Consider the following 15,915-nt stretch of genomic DNA (forward strand, 5'->3'; position numbering starts at 1 on the left):
ACAGCTGGAGTGATAGCTTGTGTTCACAGCTGGAGTGATAGCTTGTGTTCACAGCTGGAGTGATAGCTTGTGTTCACAGCTGGAGTGATAGCTTGTGTTCACAGCTTGTGATAGCTTCAGCTGGAGTGATCACAGCTGGAGTGATAGCTTGTGTTCACAGCTGGAGTGATTGCTTGTGTTCACAGCTGGAGTGATAGCTTGTGTTCACAGCTGGAGTGATAGCTTGTGTTCACAGCTGGAGTGATAGCTTGTGTTCACAGCTGGAGTGATAGCTTGTGTTCACAGCTGGAGTGATTGCTTCGTTAATATTAGGGTTCATTACTAACCATCCTCAGGCACTTAATATTGTAAGAATGCCCCTCACCGCCTTTGGACTTAATGCCCCCCCCCCTTCTCTCCCTCTGTCTCGAAGATTGCCAGGTCCTTGAGGTAGGTTAGGTTAGGACTGCCACCCATTTGACTCTTGACCATTATCATCGTGTATGAGTGGAGTGACGGATCATTTCTAAAACTAAATTTCTCCCTCTTGAATATATTTTCTCCGCGTCGGGATTGAAAGGCTCTCATAAACTATTCTTCCGCTAATTATTATGTTCCTCTCCTGCCGAGACAAAGACAACTTGCTGCGTTGGCACTGTGAGGTCACTGACTCATGGCTGCAGGTGTTATGTAGGTGAATACCTTACCTCATGGCAGCTTCTGTTGAGTGTAAGGAGAAATAAGTTACCCATGGCAGCTTCAGTTGGTCTTAACAAAGATCTCTTGTTTGTGACTTTCACGGTAATATTTTCTTTCCACTCGTAGCTTAAAAAGTTAATGTTTTCAAGCAGTTATGTCTTTACATACATTAAAATGAGCCAGACATGAGGGCATTATGGCAGTGTTTTAAGCCTATTACAACGGGCTCATTTGTGCCATTGTGGCGGCAATGTAACTTTAATACCTGTTATGTGTTGGTGTTAGTGGTGTAGCTGTATGACCCCTCCCCTTCCCTCCCCCTGGGCTTCTCTTTAAATCTCCGCTGGCTCCCAAATGATCGGACAGACGAAAAGAACAAAAATGTATCATTGGTTGTATTAACCCGCACTTGAAAACAAATTCTCCTTAAGCGGTGAACCACTTTCAGTCAGGTCAGGAAAGGCGGAAGTTTTCGCCTTTCCTGACCTGGCTAAGTAGCATCGTGGTGAAAAAAAGGGACATTGTAAAAAGGGAGGAGGAAAACGATAGGTTTGGTGCGTCACCTTGCTAGTGACTTGGAGCAACACGTGACAGACACGTGCGCGCGTGGGTGGACTGGTAAGTGCTCCGAGTTGCCAATAAGTCAAGCTGGCTGTGAAGGCGAGGAGCGGCGTCAGGCTTACGTGTGTAAGGCAACAGTCCTTCCTGCCTTTAAACAGTGGCAATGGTTACTGAACAGATGATTAAACACGAAACGTTAGAGGTATCCCCCCGGTGTCAGTGACCTACCTACTATCTGTGACGCTAATGCTAATCAATCCCAATCTCTTGATGAGATGGTCGATCTGTCGCTTAATCCATCGCACACTACACGTTGGCTCGCGTTAACACTTCCTCTGATTAAGTCACCCAACACAACACTCAGATCCCTCACTTAACAGCTGGTCAGACTCTGCTTGTCGTGCCCTGACTTGGTGTAAGTGTCTCCTCACCTCATACATAACAGATTACTTTCTTGTCCCAGCAGTTATTAGACCACTTTAACTCCTAGATCGTTTGCTTTGTTGATTTCTTCCCTCACGCTTGATAGTGCGCATGGTGACTTGCTATCCCAGTAATGTGTCGCCCGAAGACTTGGGTCCTGCTTCTCATCTAACGCTTCTTATATTCCCCCTCAAGAATTACACACAGCTGTCTAGTCAAGTATGTGGATGACGGAAGAATCTGTATGTCGTCAGGTTGTGTTAGTATAGCTTGTGCATAGACAGCAACGTAAGTAAATTTGCTGATGACACTAAAATAGGACGTGTAATTAAATCTGACGAGGACTCCGCAAAACTACAGGAAGATCTAAAAAATTTTTTAGAATGGTCTGAAAAATGGCAGATGAAATTCAATGTGGACAAATGTAAAGTACTTAGTATAGGAGATGTAAACAGGGAAATCAGTTACCAGATGAACAACGATGCCATAGAGAAATCCGACTGCGAGAGAGATTTTGGAGTAATGATAAGTAGAAATCTTAAGCCAAGTAAACAATGTGTTTTTGCTCGTAACAAGGCTAATAAAGTACTTGGGTTCATACAAAGGAGTGTTAGTTACAAGACTAGCGAGGTCATCTTAAGATTATATCTTGCGTTTGTGAGACCTCACCTGGATTACGCAGTTCAGTTCTGGTCACCGTATTACTGAATGGATATAGAATCCTTGGAAAGAATCCAGAGGAGAATGACAAGACTAATCCCGGGAATTAGGAACCTTGAGTACAGAGACAGGTTAAAGCATCTTAATTTGCACTCCCTCCAGAGACGTAGAGCGAGGGGCGACCTGATAGAGGTGTATAAGTGGAAGTCAGGGCTAAACAAAGGGGACATTACAAAGGTACTCAAACTATCCAACCAGGAGCGAACTCGTAACAATGGTTTTAAATTAGACAAATTTAGATTTAGGCGTGAAATAGGTAAACACTGGTTTGGAAACAGAGTAGTGGATGAATGGAACAAGTTACCAAATATCATCATTAACTCGAATACGCTGAATAGCTTCAAACATAGGTTGGATGCTTATAAGAGCAATAGGGGTTGGGTGTAAATGGGACTGCCCAGTATGGGCCAATAGGCCCGCTGCAGTTTCCTCCATTCTTATGTTCTTATGTTAGTAGTGTGGCGGTGATGAAGGGCTGGCCTCTCCTTGTACACCTGGTAGTACAGTTTACAGGTACACGAGCGGGCAGGTAGGGCGGGATCAACACCTGCACACCCACCTTCTGTTCCTCTTTACTCTGCAACCTTCATCTCAGTGTTGGTCAAGAGTGCTGTAATGGATCACATGTGTATGATACTGACCTTTGTGTAATGTTTCACTAAGGATCACTGGTGAAACAAAGACGCTTGTTAACCTAGCGGCTACCAACACAGTGACTCGGTGACCGGGAATGTTTCGTGGCATTCTGATTGTTTTAGTTAAAGACAAAGATAATAATAATAATAATAATAATAATAATAATAATAATAATAATAATAATAATAAACTAGTGCCGGGGGGAGAGAGAGAGAGGAACACCGCTCTCTGGTAATGTTTGGCGTGGAGTGTTGTGTTGTGTTGTGATGTATGTTTGTGTTGGAGCTCCCGGAGAGACTTGGGTGTAATTAAGACTGGCGCCGCGTGAATAAGACTTAACCTGTGTGCGTGGTAAGGAGATGGTGGGGGGATTAGTACTCGTGTTTAGTTCAGAGAGAGAGAAAGAGAGAGAGAGAGACTTCATAGTTTCCCCTCCTCACCCTCGACTAACACATATACAGATCATTAATATTGGTCACAGTGCAGTACGGGAAATCAGTATATGCCAAGTGGTGAATGAATACATATGGGGGTTTCCTCTCCCTGGACAAGATGGAAAGTTATTGATTGTGAAGGAGGGGGAGGGGAGGGTGGGGGTGTAAATGTCACAGGTCACCGTTGGGCGGATGAGTCGCGGATCTGAGGAATAGGATGTGTGTGGACGGGACTCTGTTTATGACTGCTTTTTCCTCCCCCCCGTTCCCTTAAGCTCCCTTGCCATTCTCTCTGAAATTTTATTTGTGGGGCAGTTTTTCGGCACTAAAGATTTCACATATTAACCCCCCCCCCTCCGCGTCTCCGCTTGAACACAGGCCTACCCTGATTGTGTAAACACATGTTAATATTAATATTATTTGTAAGGGTTCACCTAAAGTTCCCCTCTAACTTATTTCACAAGATTAAGTACACTAACCTAACCTAACCATACATAAATCCCTAAGGTAGCGTTAGGGTGTTTAATCTTCAGGGAGATAAGCTTGTGGGCGATTCGTCTTGTGATCGTTGTTCTAAATAGGCACTAGTATTATTAGCCATCGTTAATATTGTTTTCACTATTACAATGTGGAATAGAAATACCCTGCGTAATTTATTTACCGGTAATTTAAGAGTATTATATTATAGTGGTGGTGGTAGGGCGGAGCCGTGGTTATATGTCAATGGTGGTGGACATTTACGGTTGAGTGTGCGTATACAGTAGGTAGTGTAGGGCAAGGCAGGGCAGGCACTACAGGCAGCTGAAGTGGTTCGTCCGTGTCCTGCCCGGGACCTCCCTCACCCGCAACAACCGTTTTCATTATTCTTATTGATCATGGTGGCATCACTTAACTTGGCCCTCTTGAAAGAACGCTTCACAAAACAATTATCAGGAGCTATTGTTATGGCTGCACATGATGCACTATGGGAAACAATTGTGTTAAATTATTTTGTTCCTCAGGTGTCGTACACATAACTTATCCTTTGGTATTATGGGTCTTAGTTGAAATTAAATTTATTTCGGATAATATAGGGCGTGGAGGAGATCATTGTTAGTGGTGGGGGTGACAGCCGGTACGTTGTCGGGGAGTGCGCGCGGGAGGGCGGGCAGGAGGGAGAGAGGTGGGGGCTAGGTGGTGGAGGTGGGTGCTGGGGGCAGCGGCGGGAGTCTGCACCGAGAAACGTAAGATCAATAGACAATCACCCCCGTGCTCGTTACTTAATGACTTACACCCACTCCATTCCCGGCCAGAGTCAGCCACCACAGCAAACTGGCGTCAAGTAAGAGGGCTGGATGTAGGAGTGGGACAGACTTTAGGCGTATTAACAAGAAGGTAATGGGTGGCGGGTGGTGTAGCGGGGTTGTGGAGCAGCCGCCGCGCCAGACCCCGTTACAGCGTGAGTGTGGCGGCAACGTGAGCATGTGTGTGTGTGCGTGCGAGTGTGTGGCGTGGACGGTAGACTTCGGTGTTGGTTAGCATGTAGTGGTATGTAGGGGCGGCAGGTGGTGGTGGTCACCATCACGCAAGTCTCACTGACCACACCGAGGCCTCCTCTTTCCCATGCTCTGTTGTGGCCACACCTCTGCTTACTTCTTTGTTTCACGACAAAGGCTGGCACACCACAGTCAACTCCAGCATGCTGGCCTTGTTTCATAAGATTTTTCACCGTAAAATATTCTCCAAACATCATTCATGGCCTACTAACATGTTTCTACCTGTGGCTGACCGTCATACCTGGTACTCCACGTCGTTTACAATCCCTATAACATTCCATACAATTACTGTGTCACTGATATTTTGTGCGGCCGAATGTTGAGGCTGTAATGTGAGTGTTTATAGCGAGATGATGATGTTTGTTTTGGGGTTAAATAAGGGAGATGGAAGAGTAACACGTATGGTAGGACTTGTGTGTAGTTGTTGGTACATTGATCGCGGGCGTGTACTGTAGCAGAGCTGTCCTGTCCTCCCCACACACCCACCACCTCCTGTTGACACTCTCTGGGACACTTACCTACACACACACACGGTGGAACTTTCTTTATATGGAATATTGAATAGGAGCGTTTTAAGAAATTTGAACTAGATGGAAGTGGGAATTATGAGGTAAAATACAGTGGTGACCTTATTTCAGTGGTGGTGTTTTAATTACCTGTACAGTATAGTTAATTGTTAAGTGAGCTTACAGTGTGAGAGAACGTTGGAGATTAAAATATGCTAACAAAGGAAAAAAATCATAAGATTTGCTGAGGCTTGTTAGGAGTGTTGTAACCTTACACTCTGGTGTAAAGTTGTGACAGTAGAATGTCTGATTAAGTACAGTCATTAAAATAATTAATTTTCTGGAAATAATTGTAGACTTGGGGGAGAATCACAAGTAAGGAAGTACCAAATAATAGTGGGGGAGTGATAGGCCTAATGACTGGAAAACTGTGGGTTAGGTGTATTATCACATGGAATACAAATACAAGTGTATAAACAATGGAACCAGAAGTGTTTGTAAGTGTACTGTTGACACACAAATCAAGTGGTGACAACAGCGGTCTCCTGAGCGACTCTCGCCACTTACGGTAATTTAATAGAACTACTTGGTCTAGGCCTGGGACGTTGGGAGCCGCTCTTTATGTAGAGCACTGTACAGTATTTTCATCACAGGTTTCCTACGAGTTATAACCAATAGCTGTTCAGAACATTTATCTCCACATATCTTCAGTTAATGTTGTCTTATAATTTGTCTGTTAATGGGTACATGGTTTCACTGGAATTTAGTTGTCGCATATGTTAATTTTTTATTATTTTTTCTCATCACAGACGAGAAAGGAGGATCGTGGGATTGGGAAACAGGTCTGTCCTATGAGTGCCGAACACTTCTCTTCAAGGCTCTCCATAACCTCATTGAACGGTAAGGTTGTAGTCAGTTTATCTCTTTTAACAAACACTTAACTTTCCCCTTTCCATTTCCACCAGTGTTCAACATTGGTCCTAAATATCCAAATTCTTGCACAACCTCCAACACTTCTTCCTTCATACTGCCATTCCACTGAGACTGTGCCCTTCCCTTTCCTGCGTCATGATATTGTTCATTCCTGTATTTACCCATAATATGATATTCTTATTTGTTAAAGTTCTTGTGAATATACTGTAACTTTGGTCTTCCCACATCATCTTCGGATGTGGCTTACAGCACCCCCTGATGTGGCTTACACCACAGTATCATCAGTGTGTAGTAGATGTGACTAGCTTTTGTTTGATGGCGCCGAGGTCCTGCTCTCCCGTATACTGTACCATCATTAACTCGGACGTACAGTAGCTAAAACAACTATCTCTTCATACTTTGTGGGAAACAATATGAGACCCTGGACGATAAATTTTGGTATATGAGGGCTGTCACTAGTCACACATAAAATTTCGGAGCATATCGACCCCCACCTGCACAGATAGTTGTTTAAGCTACTGTACATGCTACTTTCATTCACAGAACTATACTTCCATAAAAAAAACTGTTGACAGCATTCAGTAGACCTTCATGTACATTTAAACATATAAGAACAATACACTGCACTGTATATTGTTTTCTAAGTTTCTCTACTACTGTACTGTACTGAACTTACTGTTTTAAACATTGGATTTTTACTCTCTTGTATCTTTAAACACAGGACAATACTGTTCTTTTTTTATGCTTCTCTTTCCCTCTTGCCTGAACCCAAACATTGATCAATACACCTTCTCTCTTTCTTGAAACTTCTCTGTTCTTCACACATACAAGCAGTTCTGTAATGCCTCATATGTGATCAGTCAATATCCTACTCGTTTCCAACCACACCCAACTGACTGGGGTCCTCAATAATTCTGACATGTTACTGAATACTTCCTGACTTGCAACATCTTACACCTTCAATTATTTCATTTAACACATTATCGATACCTCTGCACTTCCCGTGTATACTGCAAACCTTGAAGTATTTATTTCATTTAATATCACTATACTCTCTGACTTGTCATCTCTTGAATTAAATGGATGTGTGAACTCCTCCACTGCACATAGAGTAATCTGCTCTTTCAGGATTTAAAAAAATATATATATTGTTAACACTGTACTGAACGTTACTAGCACGTAATTCTCTTCTCCAGTACGGTACCTGTACATTCCCATCATCTCCCTGAAGTGTTTCTTTCCGTCTCTATCACTATAATTACTGCCTTCCACTCTTTAACCACAACATCCCTTACTCTTGCATTCCTTATGTCATTCCAAGAGAACACCAGTTTTTGTTATAGACCCTTCTTAAACGCAATGAAGTATGTGATGGCATTGTTCATTCAAATGTCTTAAGCTTCTTATCTTCATTACCTCAAAAACTAGAAATCCTCTCCCTACCAAACTTGGTACTGTAGTCATTTTGAAAAACAATTGGACCTTTGGATAGATTAAGAAATTTTGCTTTGGCTATTTATGGCAGAGTTTTGAGAAAAATTTATGACAAGCTTTAATTTCTTGTGTCTTTAACTAATCACAAATTGTACAGTACAGAACTGCTTATTAGGAACATACAGTATTGTATAGGACTGATCACCATTGAGTGGGATTGTAAATACAATTTGGTCTTTCTTTATTTAAGAGAAAAAAACTTGGATAAACCAAACTATTTATGTGTACTGTATTTGTTTCAGATGTCTTTTAACTCGGGATTTCGTGAGGTTGGGTCGCTGGTTTGTGCAACCATACGAAGGCCCAGAAGGTATCCCCGGGAGCAGTAGGTCAGTATTTTTGTGAGAAGCCAGAACTGTACTCTACTTTAGAACCTAAGCCTAAGTAATGATGAGCTTTTTATGAATATACAAGTACTGCACTTTATTTATATGTGATACGTTAAATGGCTCAGTTATTTTATTAAGATGTTGGTGTCTTACATTAACTTTCTTTACTTTCAGTACTCACTTATCATTTAGCCTGTCATTCTTTGTTCACGGTGAGAGCATTGTTTGCGCAAGTGTAGATGTCCGGCAGCATCCCCCAGTAAGAGAACTTACTCGACGTCATCTCTTGTTAGCACAGCAGACAAACCATGGCATACCAGGTACTGTAAGCTAAGTTCATTGGTGGGGTTATTTTAATTAAGAACTTTTCAAATTGGTGTACAATATTTTAAGAAATTTATGCCTTGGAATTAGTGTAGCTGATTAAAGAAAAATGACCCGAGGGGATTTGACATTATGATCTTACTTTTTTCTACTAATATATTGTCTTTTTATAACATTTTTGAAATAGAAGCAGATACAAAATAGAGAGATAAACCAGGGCAAATAATTTTTTGGGAAAATCTCATAAAAGAGCAAGAAAAGTGAAGCAATGGAGAATCTTGGAAAAAAAAACTTGCCAAACAGTTTATTTACTTTAAAGGAATACATATATTGAAGTGAGGTAAAGGGGTATAGAACAGGTAGTGATGAACAGAACCTTGTGGTATATATAGGAAAATGTAGTGATGGGAAGTGTGGAGGCACTTATTCATGGCTACTCCATGGAGGAAATCGTCATCGAGGTGATTTACATAAAACGACAGATTTCGTTAATATTCAGGAAATAAGGGGAACAAATTTATCATGTTTTCCATAGTTTACTTTGAATTATTCTTCTATGACATTTGTAAACTCTGTTGTGTTCAGTCAAGATTAATATTCCTAATTTTTTCCAGTGATCTTGGGACCTTATGGGCTTAATGGTACATTGACTGGTGTAAGTTACCGCCATTCTGAACCTCCTATACAAAAGTTGTTAGAGGAGTGGAGGCAATTTTTCCCTGTTGAAACTAAAGCCCCACCCACTGACTCTTTGGAGCCTTCTCTCCCTGCAGCTGTTGAAGTTATTGTAGGTAAGCATACATGACAGTACAGTATCCAGTTCCTTCCAAGAGTCTCTGTCATTTTTTGAAGTTCGTGCAAATTCAGTGCCGTACATGCAAATTTTATTTTTCGTAAGAGGGAGGTTGCAATTACATCCCCTCTTGTATTTTTTTTTTTACTCTCTGAGGCTTTGGAACTCATAATTATCCAAAATGAGTTCAAACTATTGTAAAAATATTTCATCATTCTTATAGTATACAAGTGTTTGATTATTACTCCGTTGGAAGATGGATGCAGTACCTAACATGAATTTGACAGTAACATGCAAGTGACTATTGATCTATTTCATGTTTTACATAGAATTAATAACACATACAGTTTACTGTACAGTGTGAGACAGAGCTGTTACCCATTGTCAGAGGTTGGAGAGCATCGAAAGGTCATGACTGGTTTCTCAAAGTAGTTTATGCTTGACTTGGATCCATGTTGACATGCATTAAGAATAGTGGCTGTGGAAGGTATTTGAGAAGTATTAACTGTTTTGAAGATTTGTAATGATACGATGATCACCTAGGTTAATGTGACCATAATGTCAAAGCACATTAGAGGAGAGAAAATATAGAAAGAGAAACTTTGCCCGATGAACTTAACAGTAAGATTATGAATTAACTACATTAAATGAATCCAGTGCAGTGCCTCTAGAAATTGATTTATGTCTATTCCTCCACATTCTCACATCTCTCATTGATAAAAACTCAGTATACATTTAAATCTGACATTTGCATTTTGAGGAGGATGTCCTTGTTTCCAAACAGTAATCTATATTGCTTTAAAATCAGAGTCCGCTCTCCTACTCTAGCATCATGCTGTGTTGTACAGTATGAGGGTGATGTTTCCCTCCTCTGGAATGATAGTAAACATACAGTATCTCAACTGATTTTCTTCTTCACTTTTGGATTACTTGCCATTTGTAATATGTTTTGGATGATGCTACCTTTTGGTGGCCAGTGAAAAACCTAATCACTTCAGTAAAACACTGTCTAAATTGATTTGCTTTATATATATATACTGTAGTATTTGATAAATACCTGTACTTTCATTCAGTTAAATTTGGACATTGATGTTGCTTTCAAGCTCATTAAAGAAAAAAGGCTTATACTGTACTGTATATTCTGGTCATAACATAAACAGCTACTATTTATTTTATGGTTTGAAAGATTATAGGTCATGCCTTTTGACATTCTTACCTAATAAATATTGCTCCCTGCAGTAATGTAGCATAATGTACAGTAGTGAATGTAACTTATGTATTTAAATAATTTTGCAAAGTCTGAAGATCTATTATATTCTAAAATAAATATTTCACCTCTTTAGGGAATGATTATATACAGTACTACTTTATATACATACAAGGAAAAATGTATAATTTTTTTTCTTTTGTTCTAACAAGAAATTCTCGTCTTTTTAGGAGGCCACAAGATGCGCTACCCAACGTGCTATGTGTTAGTGACAGACATGGATGATTATCTGATGGCTGGTCGTGGTGGAAGTATTATAAATATAGGACAGATGGCTCCAGGGGGCCTTAAGGGTGGGCTAACAAGTGAAGGCACTTCAGAGTCTAGCGAGGGGTCAAACCTCTCCACCCATAATTCTCCCTTCACAGCCTCAACTCATACCTTACTAGCCTCAGAGTATCTAAGTTCTGGTGGGCGAGGTTTGGGGTGGTCACGCGGAATGTGTGAACGTGTCTGGCAAGATATAGTACAATGCCCAGGTCAGCAACCACCGGTGCAGCATGAAGGTCTCTCTCCCGAGGGGACACTAACACCTGCTGAAATTGCTGGTCAATGGGACTTCTCCGACCCGGCTACAAAGATCAGTTGTTCCTGTGCCAAGTACGATTATCTCAGTTTTTGTAATTTTGCTAAGACACCAACTTGTATTTCTTTAGAATGCAGTTAGAGTACTTGAGATTATTTATATCTACACCTAGTAACTTAAATTTTATTTTAATTGTTGTGAAAAAATCTTAATTTTGCCTTATTTTATGCAAATTATCTTTTGATATGGATGTCTTTATGATTTGTAATATAGTTACTGTTGCATGATATAGATGGAAGATAAATGTATGTTGTTTTCAGATTGTCACAAATTTGATCTAGACTGACATTTTTTCTCATTCTCTTCAGTGCATGAAGCATGAAAGTAAATGCAGTATTTGCTGCCAGTTTGTATGAACCCCCACTATTTTGCTTCAGTATGATTCATTCTCCACCTGCAGTACAGTATAAAGAAAATGTATGAACTATACAAGAATATCATCTAAAAATTCATAAGCTTTTCATTTTATTTAATTAGTTATGAAACAACAAAAGTAGAGATTTGTTTGTTTTAATTATATATCTTTCCAACTAATTTCAAAAAAGCTTTTCAAGTGTTTTAGTGTTTGGGGATGAGTGAAAGGTGGTTTAAAAATTTTAGTGAGAATCCACATATACACACAGTACATGTAGGAATGTTAGGTGGCTGATGTGGAACATGTGTTGGCTGACGTTAAGAGAGAATTCAGAAAAGAAGAGAAAAAAATATTTGTAGTACAGTTACTAGGATGTGTCATAAGATTGTGCACTGAATATGAGTTACACACCAACGTAGTTTTTTATTAAACAGTGAAAAAAAAATAACTGCTCTTGGCTTAGATATTGGTAAAATGCAGAAGCATTATTACCAAAGATTAGATAAAAGCGGAGTGTGTGTGAGTGCAAGTTTGATTGGGGTAATTAAGGTTGCTTTATCTCCTCACCAGAATATAAGAGTTCCAAGATTTGAAACACATTTACTTTTCTTGAAACAGATATTTATCTTCAAACACACGGCTGACATTATATCCCTTATAAGAGTCAAGAAATCATAAAGAGTTTACCCAAATAAAGTAGTTTTTATTCATTTAAATATTTCAATATTGGAAACTGACAAGGGCACAGAAGCATAGCTTTAACATCAAAGTCTTGCCTCCTAGACAGGGAATGCTTCAAGATAGATTTAATTGAAGTTAAAATAACCTTGGTTATGTGACATAAATTAATCTTCATTGTTTGTGTTGGTAGTTCCTGTACTTAATACATTCACATGCACCCTTTAGTGGGCAATCTGTCACAAACTGTAGGAGTTCTAACAGAATCATTCAAAGAATACTCTCTTCTATTTATCTTCCCATATCATATTTTTATTTCTTCCTTGCTCAATATTTTCCAGTCTTTACTTCTGCTGTCTCACATGTGTTCAGGTAGACTAGATTATGTCCGCTTTCTTTTTTTACACCTGAATCACAGCTACAACTACACTTACAGTACATGATAACAAATACCTCATATATAAATCTTCTATTAATCAGTAATAGTGAAGCTCTTTTATTTTACAGAATGTTGTAGACATTAGAAAAAGAAGGAATTTAAATTTAGAAATATGTGTTAAGTTCCAAAGGGCAAGCAGCAGTGAGTGTTTGTTTACAGATGTTGATGAACACTAGAGCATTAAACCATTTATTAAAAATGACATGAACCAAATTGGCCTTACTTGACTAACCAAACCTGACCATTTAATTTTGACCTACAGTACAGTATCTAAAGGTAAATAGTCAGAGATCTTTAGGTTAGGGAAGTTTGGTTCATGTTATCTTTCATAGATGCTTCAATCCTTTAGTACCACACATTGCCACATATTAACTTGAGGCTGCTATTTGCATTCATATTTATTGTGACTTAAGTCGGTTTAATATTCATTTTTTCTAATGTCAACATTTTGTTTCCCCAAAAGAGTAATATTTAGTAATTCTGAAAGAAAAATAATTATAAAGATTATAAATATTAAGGTTGTGTTAGAAGGCTTTAGGATTACCACCAAATATATTTAGTGTTGTGTTAAAAGTTGCTAGCACTAAGAGTGTGTGGAGATGGGTGGTAATTTAAGGAATATCTTGCATGGACCTTCCTGCTGTGAATGTGGGAAATGTGTGCTTATATATACACCAAAGAGGAATTTTTGGAACATTAATTTTCTTGAGACTAGTTGGTTGTGTAAACTGAATTAATTTTTTTAATAAGCCAGAGAAATGTTTCATCCCAGATCTTATTTATATCACTTGACGTCTGAATGTAAGGGATAACTTTTTCATGAGCGTAGCAGTTGTGGGATTACTTGCTACTGCATGAATCAAAACAAGTTGATAGGTGTGTGTGTGTTAAATGAATGTGACATGGGAAACATGAGTTATGGGTGCTAGTGGCTTTCACTATTTTTTTCACTTATGAGGACTTCCTTGAGCACACCACCACCACCACCACACATATTTAGGTTTTATATCCATAACACCAGTATTAATTTTCTAGCAAATTCTCCACATAGTCAGATAGTTAAATTTTGCATCAAGTGAATTGAATGATATTCTTATGAACCATAAAAAGTGGGGATTTTCTTCAAGGCTAAAAGTTTGATAGCATCCTAGTTTATCCTTCTCTCAAAACTGGTTATACCTGACACCAAAAGTTGGGTTGAAAGCCCTGGTTTTGAGTGTTTGTGGAACTGGCCGTTGCAGATGCAGGAGGGGTCGGGTCAATAGTAAAGGGTGTAGCAGCAGTAAGGGCCGGGGAGAGAAAAGTGGTGGGGGCAGCGGGCGTCACCGGGGGGGCAGCTCCATGACTGGCAGTGCCCCCTTCCACAAGCGGCCCCCTCCAACTCCCCTACCCTCGCATGATGAAGCGGTCCTGGACCAGTGTGGTGTGGCAGCCATCGAGGAATCCGAACTAATCCAGGCTGCTGCCAGGTACCACCGCTCACTCACTACCACCACATTACCAGTTTCCTTCATAACACTGCCATCCCATAGCCAGAGATTTAAAATAATTATTGTTTCACTCTTAATTTACAGTATTAATTCTTTATAAATAAGCACAAAGGTATTGCTTTCACTCCATCATCCATTCCATCCACTGAATAGTTATGCTTATGATTTTCAACACTGTTTATATCTTGATTTTTTCCCTCATGTCAGCTAGGTGCAAATTATATATATATATATATATATATATATATATATATATATATATATATATATATATATATATATATATATATATATATATATATATATATATATATATATATATATATATATATATATTACTGTATAAACTTTTTCAGTCTCTTTCTTACTACTCTACTGTACTAAGACAAACACACACATTCACACTAAAACATCTAAATAGATACTTATATTTCAATATTTTGTGGTAATATTTCATTTATTCATTTAAATTTTTTTTTCCTGAAACTTGGTAACCAATCTTTTTTTTTAAGTTTGTTCTGCTTTTCTAATTGAATTTTGTAAATTGAGTTTTCTTAATCTTTCCTGACACACTCTCTACCTTGATATTTCTACCAGTAGTTTGCCCCTGGTTAGGGTTACTACTCATTAGAACAGGAGTACAGTATAGTTTTAATGGTTTGGTTTGAGAGGTTAGAACCAGTTAGGATTGAGGGTCATGTAACCAGCAAGTCTGGCCCTTTATTCTTCTTAACTTCCCCTCTAAGTAACTGTTGGAGAATTTTTAGTAAATTTAATTATGGTACTTGAACTATACCTGTTGACATCTTAAAAGATAAAGTATTTATCAAACAAGCATTATGATACCAATCAGTTGTGCTTGGGGGACCTGGATCTAGATTCTTTATGATTCTTTGTTTTATTTTTTTCTATAGCCGATGCTTAGACAACACATCTTGTGGAGTTGCTATTTGGTATACAGTATTATTTTTGTGCTGTAGCAATAGTCCTTTCAGGTGGTGTGTTCTAACATTTAAGGTACAAGAAAAAATTATCATATGAGCCTTTCATAATTGGGAACCTGTAAAGAATGATGCGTCTCATTGAAGCTAATTGCCAAATCAGTTTATTTACAAATAAAACGATCTTCTTAACAGGCCACTGTGTGCTCTTAGTCCCTTTTTCTTATTCAAAACTTATTTTGAATTTCTCTTCATGAAATAAACCTTCCCTTGTGTTTGACTCATTTCTTGTACAGTACAGTAATTTACTATTGTTGTTTGTGTTTTGTCACTTTTTATATTAAACAAGACTGATCCTACTATACAGGGTTTACTCAAGTTATAAAGAGCTTTGGAATTGCGAGGCTTTAAGTGATTTAGACAAGTTAATATGCTAATATATCAAAGTGAAGTTTGTCCATCACTACATATAGTCAGCCATTTGTCAGTGTGTGTATGTGCTTCAGACTTTGTGGACACCATGACTTAAACTAAGACCCTGTAAAGGTTGATGTTGCATTTTGTTATTGCACTTAAAATTTATAGCGGGCTGAATGGTTTGCATTGGAATATTCTTGGTAGCAATCTTCAGGGTGTGTATTTTGGAAGCTCAAACAGAGATGAGGGTTGTACAAAGCTTAGAATCCTTTTTTTTTATAACTTGAGACCTGAGAAGATGATAGGCTTTCCTGTAATTTGGAAGTGGTGATCCACAGAAGTTTTCCCACACACACCCATTCATTGATCCCACAGG

The 15,915-nt window shown here is 38.9% G+C and overlaps 1 protein-coding gene across 3 annotated transcripts in view; it reads left to right on the forward strand.

The window, feature by feature from the left end:
• Positions 1 to 15,915, forward strand: part of LOC121866513 (mediator of RNA polymerase II transcription subunit 13-like) — a 120,255-nt gene that overhangs the window by 76,149 nt on the left and 28,191 nt on the right. For 2 of the 3 annotated variants that reach the window (XM_042366271.1, XM_042366270.1), the window contains exons 3-8: positions 6,303 to 6,393; positions 8,163 to 8,249; positions 8,424 to 8,569; positions 9,188 to 9,364; positions 10,804 to 11,233; positions 13,933 to 14,160. In XM_042366271.1, the coding sequence (XP_042222205.1) occupies positions 6,303 to 6,393; positions 8,163 to 8,249; positions 8,424 to 8,569; positions 9,188 to 9,364; positions 10,804 to 11,233; positions 13,933 to 14,160 (1,159 nt within the window). The remainder of the gene's footprint in view (positions 1 to 6,302; positions 6,394 to 8,162; positions 8,250 to 8,423; positions 8,570 to 9,187; positions 9,365 to 10,803; positions 11,234 to 13,932; positions 14,161 to 15,915) is intronic. The other variant, XM_042366272.1, reaches the window with a different exon arrangement.

The sequence above is a fragment of the Homarus americanus genome, unplaced genomic scaffold, assembly GCF_018991925.1.
Source record: "Homarus americanus isolate GMGI-L3 unplaced genomic scaffold, GMGI_Hamer_2.0 scaffold16430, whole genome shotgun sequence".
In the NCBI taxonomy this organism is placed as follows: Eukaryota; Metazoa; Arthropoda; class Malacostraca; order Decapoda; family Nephropidae; genus Homarus; species Homarus americanus.